The sequence below is a fragment of the Cygnus atratus genome, chromosome 15 (genome assembly GCF_013377495.2).
Source record: "Cygnus atratus isolate AKBS03 ecotype Queensland, Australia chromosome 15, CAtr_DNAZoo_HiC_assembly, whole genome shotgun sequence".
NCBI lineage: Eukaryota > Metazoa > Chordata > Aves > Anseriformes > Anatidae > Cygnus > Cygnus atratus.
Window position 1 is genome coordinate 12,059,545 of NC_066376.1, and position 10,951 is coordinate 12,070,495.

The 10,951-nt window shown below is 51.2% G+C and overlaps 1 protein-coding gene across 1 annotated transcript; it reads left to right on the plus strand.

The window, feature by feature from the left end:
* The first annotated feature begins 82 nt into the window (after positions 1 to 82).
* DNAJA3 (DnaJ heat shock protein family (Hsp40) member A3) lies at positions 83 to 10,826 on the plus strand. The gene is given in 13 exon segments (XM_050713904.1): positions 83 to 397; positions 400 to 565; positions 684 to 811; positions 953 to 1,036; positions 1,776 to 1,982; positions 3,038 to 3,190; positions 4,106 to 4,253; positions 5,120 to 5,184; positions 6,083 to 6,211; positions 6,651 to 6,766; positions 7,555 to 7,652; positions 9,783 to 9,899; positions 10,523 to 10,826. Coding segments are annotated over 12 exon segments (1,713 nt in total). The 3' UTR covers positions 9,887 to 9,899; positions 10,523 to 10,826.
* Positions 10,827 to 10,951: the final 125 nt, after the last annotated feature.

The window sequence follows — 10,951 nt, forward strand, 5'->3', positions numbered from 1 at the left end:
CAGGGCTGTGGGCAGCTGCGTGTGTGCTGCGCTCCCCGCTGACGGGGCTCGGCGGCGACGGCCCCGCTGACGGAGGCGGGAGATGGGCGCTGGGCAGGAATCGGGAACAGCTCCTGCCCTTACCGCGGGCTCTGCGGGAACGCGGCCACCTCCGCGAGAGGAGCCCGGGCCTCAGCCCGCTGCCCGCGCCCCGCCCGGGCGGCAGGAGACCGGCCACGGCCCCGGGGTGCCCGGGAGGGGGGTCCCGAGACCCGCAGCGACGACCCCACTCCCCTCACCGTCCCCCCGCCACTGCGCACGCGCGGCACCGCGCTCCCCCCCCACCGCCGCCGTGACGCATGCGCAGCGCCGCGCGCGGGCCAAGATGGCGGCCGGGAGCGCCGCGCGCTGGTTGGGGCCGCCGCCGGTGCCGCGCGGGGCTGCGCGGCGGGGCCGGGGCCGGGCCGGGGCCGGGGCCGGGGGGCGCTGCGGCTGCCACTCGTGTGGCTGCTCCGCGGGCTCGGCCCCGCGCCGGGACCCGCCGCACGCCGCCCCTCGCTGCTGTGCGCCGGGCCGTGGGCCGCGGGTGAGCGGGGAGCGGGGCTGGGGGGGCGGCGGCGGGGCCTGAGGGGGGCTCGGGGGCTGAGGGACGCCCGGTGCCCCCTCACCGCCCCCTCACCGCCCCTCTCCTCCTCCTCCCGCAGGGCCGAGCCGCGTCCCGGCCGCCTCCTTCCACAGCAGCGCGGCGGCCCGCGCCAAGGAGGACTACTACCAGGTGCTGGGGGTGCCGCGCTCCGCCAGCCAGAAGGAGATCAAGAAGGCCTACTACCAGGCACGGCCCCGCCGCCCCCCCCCGGGGCGCCCACCGAGGGGCTTCGTCCCCCAGAGCGCAGGCACCGAGCGCCGAGCTTCGCCTGCCGCCTGCGAGATCGGTCTCGGCTGTCTCTAACGCTTGGGTTTTTTTCTCGTTTAGCTGGCGAAGAAATACCATCCCGACACAAATAAGGATGACCCCAAAGCTAAGGAGAAGTTCGCGCAGCTGGCAGAAGCCTACGAGGTAACGTGCGGGGTTTTATTGCTGTGAAAGGGAAGAGAGGTGGGAACGGCTCCTGGAGTAGACAGTGGAGATACTGTGTCTTCTTGTGCCTGTTTGTTGTAAAAGCACAGCTGTTTTTTGACATCTTGTGCTTCAGGTGTGAGTGCATCTGCCCTAGAGGTGTCTATAGCGAGTTATTTAGCGCAGATTTCTGTTTTACCTGATCATATTTTTGGCTCTTTGCATTTTTGGCTCTTTGCATTTTTGGCTCTTAGCAATGAGGGACTGGCACAGTTGGGAAAGGTGGTTTCTGCGGTGGAGGTAGCGCATAGGTGAAACAAACAAACAAACAAACCTGTCAGCAGTTACTAGCTTTCTGAGACAAAGGTATGTTCCACTGTGCTTCAGCTCCGTTTCTGCTCTCTACCTTGTGTTGTGCTGGCTTGCACTCTGGCAGGTCTCAGGTTTCCTCCAGCACTCTTACCACCAGTTTTCATTCAATATATGAGCAATGAAATATACAACACAAGTTATTCATGCTTGTTATGAACCAGTAAGACCTTGTCACGTTGCTAATGACAAGCTTTTCGATAGTTTGTATGATCACGAAGGCTGGGACGCTCTTCCTGAGGACACGAAGGTCTGAGCGAGCGCCGTCTGGTGACAGACAGCCCTGAGTTCCCCTGGGGGGGCTGCCCAGGACAGCCAGGCTGCTCGGGACCTGGTCGGTGTCCTGATGGCATCGTTCTTTGCCTCCAAGGTATTAAGCGACGAAGTGAAGCGGAAGCAGTACGACGCGTATGGGACAGCTAGTTTTGATCCTGGCGCAACAGGTGCCGGTGCTGGGCGCCAGTACTGGAGCAGCGGTCCATCGATTGATCCGGAGGAGCTTTTTAGGAAAATCTTCGGCGAGTTTTCGGGGTCCCCTTTTGGTGATTTCCAGAACGTCTTCGACCAGCCGCAGGAGGTAACGAGATGCGCGCGTTTCCTGGGCGTGTGAAGCTGCAAAGCTGGAGCGGGGCAGCAGGCTGTCAGATCGCTGCCAGAGCGAGTTTAAGCAAAGCGTTTGCTCTGGGAACGTCAGCACGTGAGCGTCGTGCTGTGTGTGGGGGGGGATTTTTGGTAAGCCATGCGGATACCCTCTCCATGCCTCCAGGCCAAGCATTTTTTTGTGGACTTCAGCTACTTCTCCTGGTGTTTACTGACCCGGTTAGTGCTGCCAAACAATTTCCATCTTTGTATAGGCAACTTTTCTGCGTTAAGTTGCTTTGCATATGTCTGCTTCATGCTGTAATGACAAAAACCACAAAATACCTTTTAACTATAAAACAAGCCTTCCAGCATTGGATTTGACTGCTTAATTGGCTTAATTTTGCAACTTAATTGGCTTAACTTTGCAGTGGAGCCCATAATAACGCAAAAAATATTTCTTGTTCTTTGCGCTGCAGCTAAATGCTCATTAAGTCTTGACAGCCTTGATTCACACGATGCCCTCGGAGATGTGTGGTGTTCAGTGCTTCTAGCTGGAAATGGCCTTCCTGTTACAAACACAACTTCCTGTTTTGTGGAGTCACCTTTTCTGCTGAATTCCCTTGCTAAGCAAAGAGTTTGTTCAGGAAGAGCAGATGCTTTCTTTGGGAGCAAAAGCCTCCGCCCATACCTGTTGATGTATTTCTGTTCAGTAAAACCTTTGGAAATACTAAAGGTCTTTCCTGAGAGCAGAAAAACGCATGGCTTGCGTTTATACTTGTCTTTTCTCTTTTAAAATCTCCTTTCTGTTACACAATGGTATAATCATCGTTCCTGTAATGTTTGTCATCCTTTTTATTTATATGAGACAGGCTGTTGCTTCCCAAATACAGGCAGAACATTTCCGAACGAGTTGTGCATCCATCTGTTTCTTTCCCCCTCTGTTACCCAGACGTATTTAAGCACAGTTTGATATTTGGCAAAACCAATTCCAGTTTGCTTAAGACCCCACCACACATCGGTTGTGGACTGACGTCAGTGTTTCCCGTGCAGTACATCATGGAACTGACCTTCACCCAAGCTGCAAAAGGTGTTAACAAGGAGATTGTGGTGAACATCAATGACTCCTGCGAGCGGTGTGGTGGGAAAGGGAACGAGCCTGGTACCAAAGCACAGCACTGCCACTACTGCAACGGCACTGGCATGGTGAGTGCTTAAAGCGCAGCAGAACCTGCCTCTCTTCCTTACCGGGGCAAGTCAGTCCCTTCCACGCTGAAGAATTCTCACTACACTCATCGGCTTATCTTGGGTGAAATCAGGTTAATGTGGACTTGATGTTAATCTGCGCTAGGAGTTTTTTTTCTAAGTTAAAGGCATGTTCTATCCAGCTAAAGCAGTAGCCTTCAGGACGAGGTCAGTTTGGTATCGTGACCAGTGATATTTACCCATCAGGAAATGAGAAGATGTATGCTGCAGACAGTAAGTGAAGAAGTTAGTAAAGAAATAATCAAGCCTTGGGCTTTTGATTTTCCATGCATCAAAATGGAAACTGGCGATCAGTCTGTGGCCAGAACAGCTTGCTGTGCGGAACGGGCACAGTTGGCCAGAGGGCAAGGCGAGCCTTTCCCACCGTCTCCTTGTGGGACGGGTTGGTCCATAGTTTAGTCTCCGTAACCTTTTCCTGGATACAGCAATAATTCTTGCAAGTAGATTGTCCTTGGGCTCCTCGAGATACAGTTGTTTGTAGCACCACATGAAAGAGCACTGCGAGGAGTCTTGTTCTTCTGCGTTATATCCTAGAGATGAAAAGTGTTGTCTCCCTTCCCCAGGCCAGCAGACGCTTGCTCATAGTCGTGATGGTTTTCAGTGGAAATCAGTATATGGTAATGGAAGCTGAATCTGATCCAGCTTCTCACAAGCAGCATCCTCTTTGGATTTCTGAGCCTGTTTTCTGCTCCACCCCTTGTTAAAAGATAACGCTGCCCTCAACTGTCCTGTCAGGCTGTATGTGCGATTAGAAGGACTCAAGTCTGCCGGGCCAGTCACCGTCAGCGGTACTGTGGAGGTGAAAAGTACCACCTCAGTACTAAATACTTGGATGATCTGTGTTTTCTTCACCAGGAAACGATAAATACGGGCCCCTTTGTAATGCGATCTACGTGCCGACGGTGTGGCGGTCGTGGTTCCATCATCACAACCCCGTGTGTAGTGTGTCGAGGAAGGGGGCAAACCAAACAGAAGAAGACAGTGGTGGTTCCGGTGCCAGCTGGTCAGTGTTGTGTTTGTGCACTGCCATCTGTTAAAGGGACTGTAGTTATTTATTTCTGCTGGGCTAACAGCAAGGCACTTGCCTGTAAAGCGTGGCTGTTCCCTGCCAGGTACAAAAGTCGGGGCAACGTAAAGAAGTTTTGCTGCAGATAATTTAATCTTAAGAACAAAGCAGACCAATAGCTTGGTAATTGAAAGCATTAGTAATGAGAGAAACTTTCTGGCCGTGCGTTTGTACCTGGCAGATAAAAATATTTGCTTTGCCCTTTTTGAGATGAAGTTTTGTTTCTTGCGTGGATCCTTCTCGGCAGTTTTTGAAGAGTGACACTTTCAAAAGATTTCAACTTGATTTTTTCATTTGTCCTTGGTGAAGCTGGTGGGGAGGGTGGGAATCTTGAAAGCCTTAGCTTAGCTCAGAAAAGTTTGCTGATCACTTCCCTCACCAAAGAGGGTAAAACAAGCAGTGGGACTGAAGATGCTGCTTTGAGACCGCCCTGGGTGACCAGCATGTAATTTTCCTGTAGCTTGTAGAGGCTGCCCAGTGTTCCTTAGGCTGATGCGTTTCTCAGGAGAACTCTGTAGGGACTGAGCCTGCGTAGGGGTGCTGCTCTGCTCGGCGGGCAGCGATCACCTCTGGGGTACCAGTGTGTGCTGGACCTCTGCCCTTTGGCCGTGGTCCTGGGCTCGTGGCGAGGGGCTCGCTGTGCCTCTGGTAGGTCTTGTGCCTCCGCTCGTGGTGTGCGGGCGCTGCTGCGGTGGGATGGCAGGGACCTAGTGGGGAAGCTGTGGTATTCCAGTAGCACGCAGATTATAATACGAGATTAATGTGATAACATTCCCCCTTTTTTTCCTCTCTCCTGATTGCAGGCGTTGAGGACGGGCAGACAGTTCGGATGCCTGTGGGGAAGAAGGAAATTTTCATTACGTTCAGGGTATGTATCGTTACAGCGTAAGCTCTTTTCCATTATTAAGTTGGTTGCTTGTTCCCTTCACAACTGCCTGGGAAGTCGGACAAAATGGGGAACAGGAGGAGGAAGAGCAAGTGATCCTTGTAAACAGCTGAGGTAACGTGATCCGTGTGAACTTTCTGAGATAGCAGAAGATCTGCATTGTAACAAGTTGAGTCTGCTCATGAAGAATTGTGCTGCTAGTTCTGGGGTGAGGCCTTTGTGGTAGTGTGTATCAAAACACAGAGCAGGTTCTTGGTGCCTTTAGAATTTGGCTTGGGGACTTGAAGGAGGTGTCTGCCTGCAGCAGTGGGAGGGCTGGAGGAATGCACGTGAGGCTGGCTGGTCAAGTACCCTTTTGCAGATTTGCATTAAGTGCTGCTTTGCACATTCTTTGTAGCTGGGGCCCTCTTCTCCTGTAGGTATTCTGTTCTATGTGGCTCTGTCAGGGAGAAAACTCTTTTTTTCAGTACCTTGGTGGTGCAGGAGGATTTAATTCTCTTCCAGCTTGTGAGGCCACTGCAAAGGTTCCTGCTTCCCTCTTCAGGCTTTCCTTTTTTGGGGTACTGGACAAGACAGTGTTGTCTTTGTCTCTGCAGAATCGTACTGACACTGATGAATTAACAAACGGGGTTAGAGGAGGGAGCTGCTGAGATAAGCAGCAGACATCCCCCTAAGCCTGTGGCTAGTTACAGTTATGTCAAGAGCTGTGATTTTCTGAAAGACTGAACGTTAACCTAGACTTGTTAGCCACGCAGTTTGTGGGTGGTAAAGGGTCTGACTGCAGCTTTCTGGTGTTTTCTGCTGAGACCTTTCAAAGCAGTTTACCGTGATAACTTTGTATTGTTCTGCTCACTACTTTTTGGAACTGCCTGCCTTTTAGGTTCAAAAAAGTTCCGTGTTCAGAAGAAATGGAGCAGATATCCATTCAGACCTCCTTATTTCAGTAGCACAAGCTGTTCTGGGAGGTACAGCCAGATGTCAAGGCTTGTACGAGACAATCAATATCACGGTAGGTACCGTTACGTGGAAGAGCTCGGGCATAAATCACTGTGGGGCATCAGAGCCCCACTTTGCTGCAGAGATGGTGCAAATCTTCTCGGTCCCCCAGTATCAAGTGTCAGACTTCTTCAGGACTGAGTGTCAGGTAGCTTGCGACCTGCTTGGGCCCACCTCCTTTCCAGATCACTGTGTGGGGACAGGGGCAGGAGCGGCTGGGTGCATTGCTGCACAAATCCCTTCCGAAGTCTGGTGAACCCTGCTAGGTTCTTTACAAGCTTTGCCATCGGTGTTGACTTAGCCTCTGAATGTGTTGAGATGCATGAACCTACCAGACCTCTCCCATCTTATTTTGAAGCCTGCTGGAGAAATAATTGATTACAAACATGCAACACAATTACTATGTAAATGCATACAGTGGAATAACAAACGTGTCCCCTGTGTGTTCACAGATACCCCCTGGTATTCAGCCAGACCAGAGAATTCGAATGAGTGGGAAAGGCATTCCCAAGGTTAATAGTTATGGGTACGGAGACCACTACATTCACATAAAGATAAAAGTTCCTCAGTAAGTAACACAAGTTTCTGGGAAATCTTGTGCTTTTTGCAAAAAAAAAAAAAAAAATGTTCAGAAGGATTTTGTGAAAATTTCTTACTGCTTATCAAGATCTGTTTTGAATTTTCCTTGGACAGTTAGAGTCATTTCTCTGCTTTTTTTTTTTTTCCTAGTGTGAAGTAGACAGGTAGACTTTTGGACTTCTGTTGTGGTTTTTGTTTGTTTGCTTACTTTTTTTGAAAATACAGTTTGGCAACACAGCTGTAAAAATCCTAAACCCTAGAAATATATAAATAGTCATGCACCTGGATTCCTGCCACTTTTTGTCTGGAACCCAGTTACGTAAATTCATTGTTCTGGCTTACAACATGTCTGTGCTCTTCTACCTGCAGCTTAAAGTAACTGAGGTCCTTGGCAGTTGCTTTTCAGGCTGCCTCACCACCCTCTGCTCCTGTGGTGAAGCAAACTTTTTAGTTTGCATTGCTGCACGCAGCAAGGGAGCTCATTTCCTGAGGCCTCCCCCCACAGGTGTTTGTTCTGTTGCAGCTCCAGATGTTTCTCTCAGCACTTGAAAGGGTTTTGCTTTTTCAGTACAGTTTGATGAAATGCAGTGGTTCATCCCTCTCCTCTTCCACTGGGGCTGGCTCTTTATAGATTGGTCACAGGGATTCTCAGGGAATGCCAGATGTATTAATCTTGTGCTTCCAGTAGCTGCCTCTTGTGTGTGCTGCCAGAGAAGGATAAGGAAGCCTGGCGATGTCCCTAAAGGCAGCCGTAACCAACACCTCTTTGACCTGCAGGAGGCTGACAGATCGCCAGAGAGCCTTAATGATGAGCTATGCCGAGGACGAGACAGATGTGGACGGCACAGTGAACGGAGTCACAAATACAGCATCAGGTGAGCTGGGGGAATTAGCGCTCCTTCCTCGGGGAGGTGGTGTGGGAGAGCACAACGCTTCCCGGGGGCTCAGGGGGACAGCGGAAGGTGAGCCAAGGCGACTGTCGGACGGCGTGTCAGCACAACCTGCCGTGTTACTTTGAAATTAGTTTTAGTGAGATGTTAATAGGCTGTGGCATAAAGCCTCTTCCCAGGGAGCATTGCTCTGATGGTCACTGGGCAAAATCTGTGTGTGAACAAAGAGCAGGTAATGTGATACTCCAGGTCCTGACAAGTTCTGGTGAGTCTCGCTGTGGTGATGAATGCCTCCTGCTGCCGGCTTTTACCCCTGGGCCAGAAGTAACTCGTCACGGTAGCAGAGGTGGAAAAGGCGAATGTGTTTCAGGCCAGCTCTCTGCGTGAGCTAATCTGTCCTCAGCGCTTGCTTCTGGCTGCAGTGGGGATGTTTCTCTTTGAAAGCTGAAGGGGAGTACTGCTGTCAGGGTTACTCTGAGCCATAGCTGGTGCACATGGGGAAGCCTTGGCTAGAAAGGTTTGTTGGTGCTGGGTGTTGGCTCCAGTCAGCAGAGAGCATCCAGCGTGATGGAAGGCATGAAGTCAGCTGGGAGCTTTGTAAAGCTGCTTTTTCAGTTCCAGATTAAAACCTTGGATCCAGCAGTTGTGTTTTAAGTGTCAGTGGTGAGGTATCCTGCAGCAGTAGCAGCTGCAGACAAAATATATGCAGAACAGTAAGGCAAGACAAAAATTTTGTCTTTTCTGCTAGCAAAACAGTGCTTTCTTTACTCACGCTGGAACAATGAGCTTCTTAATGCCTGTTAGATTGTGGTTTATTTTTGGTTGAAACCAAAAAGGGCATTTTCGACTGCGTACAGCTAGGCAAAGGTAAGCTTTTCAAAGCTGCTCTATGGTTGTGGGAATTCAGGTCCTCTCTACCTCACATGCCAAAGCCTACGATATTGGAAGTTCAGGATATTGAAAGATGGAATCTGCCATATACTTACCAATGGTATGTTTTATAGTGCTTTGATGATACAGAAGTGAATGGGATTGTCTTTTCCGCTTCAGGTAACATTAGAGATGCATCTTGGAGGGAAGGGCAGAGATATCTTAAATGCAATTAAGCAACAAGGTGGATTAAAACCAAAGCCAGTAGCTTGCAGTATTGAGACAGGCTGCTGCTGAAAAGCCTGTCCTTGCTCTGGGAGGCAGAAAGTACCCTGAGTGGATGGAGGCACATTCTGCTGCAGGCCTCAGTGTTTCATGCCATTGCATCAGTCTGAGCTCGGGTGTTGGCTGCGAGAGGACTGGACTTTGTGCCCTCTGTGTCCCAAAAAAGGCTGGGGAGGATTTGGGGTTTTGTTACTGATGGTTAGGCTGCAGAAAAAACAGAGTAGCAAAGAGGTTGCCTTTGTTTTTGCTGTAGCCACTTCTCAGAAGGACAAAAAACTTCTCAGGACTTTTTTATATAGGAAAACTTTGCCAGCTGCTGCCAGTAAGATTCCTTATCTGGACACTTGTTCTGAAATATCTGTAGCCTTTTTCATTCTAGCCTGAGTTCAGTTTCTCCTTGATACTGTTTGTCTGAGCACTGCACGAGAATTACTTACAGCAGGCTCCTGCTGTGGTTTTGCACTCCTTTGCCCTAAACGTGAGACAGACGATGAAACATGGGCAGACAGATTTTTCCAGGGACCACTAGCGTAGCTTACCCTTCTGTAGGGTGAAGTCAAGAACTTGCTTTCAGTGGCAGACTCCTGCTTCCAAGTGCTTGTGTTCTAAGTGTGTCAGGCCTCTGCCCTGGTTGTGCAGAGCACAGGAATTCCCTTGGCAGCTGGAGGGCTGAGGAGAAGGGAAAGGACCGCCGTTACCTGGGCTGACCTCTTTCTGTTCCCCTTCTGGGGTCCAGGCTCTCCGGTGCTTTCAGAGAGCGGCCCTGGTACCGTGGCTCGCTGCCTGCTGCAGCCCCTCGTGGAGAGATACTTGAGGGTGCTGGCGAAACCAGCTGACCCAACCATTCCCAGTCTAAAATAACCCCCTCCCTTTGTCAGGGGCGCTGGCTGCTGGTGGGAGACGTAGCTGGGGCAGCCTGAGGAATGTATCTGACTGCAGCCTTTTGCTGTTTGTGTCCAGGTGGCAGGGCCACGGCTAGAGCTGACGCAGGCGAGGATAGGCCTGAGGCTGAGGAGAACAAGGAGGGATTCCTTTCCAAACTTAAGAAAATGTTTAGCTCCTGATACCCCATCCGAGGTAGGAAGCCTCTTATGTTTTGTTGTTGCCTTTCCCCCACACCGAGCAGAACTTGCCCTTCTTGGGAGGTGGAAGAAGCGAAAGCAGCGCATTGCTTCTCACTTAGCCTCAGGCCTTCCAGCCACCGACGTGACCAGCTCTAGCTGTCCCCTGTGACCTGGAGCAAAAAGCCAGGGCCCCAGTTGCGTTGTTGCTGCACCAGGAAAGGAAACGCTGGAGACAGCTTCAGGGAGGTTGGTGGCCTCCCCTGCAGCTCTGCTTCCTGGGAGTACTTGTCCCTTCAGGGACTGTCCCTCCTCCAAGCACTGAGGGCGTTCCTGTGAGCTGGCAAAGCTGGGGCCGGGCAGTTCTGCTGCCGCTGGGAGGAGCAGCGCCTTGCTGGGAGGTGCAGGAGGGGCCCGCAGAGCCTCTGGTGCTGGTTGTGGGCTGACAGCAGCCCACTTGGAAATACCCCCTTGGATTCCAGGGGCTCAGCTTCAAACTCGTCCGCTCCCTGTGGCTGACAAAGCGTGACTGCAGGTCAGGCGGGGACTTGCTCGTGCTCCAAAGCAGGCTGGAGGGGCTGTGCACCTTAATCTGGTGCATTCGGGAAAAATTAAACATTTTGCTTGCTTCAATTGCAGGGAAACGTTCTACTGGAAACTAAGAGCCAGCAGCAGCAGATCATCTTAGCAGTCGGGGATGAATCCTTCTGGCAGCGGGCTCTGGAGAGCGAAGGATGTCGGTCAGCAGCACAGTGAGAATCCCAGCTGGAGGCCACAAAGCACTGAGGCACCAACCTTCATCATGATAAAATAGCAACCCAGCGTCCTAGGAAATGGTAACAATGGAAAATGCCAGCTTTGTGGTAACGTGGGTGTCTCCTGAGGTTGTTCCACTGTCCATACTGCTGCTAGAAGCTTATTTGTTTTTGGTTTTGTTTTTTTTTTTAAAAAAAAAGTTGAAAAATTACTTAGAATCCAAACCAGTGGAAATGTGAAAATAAAGAATTGTCCTTCCAGCACAGAGCGGAGCAGTCTGCTGTATGGAGCCCAAGATGGCTGCTGTTCACT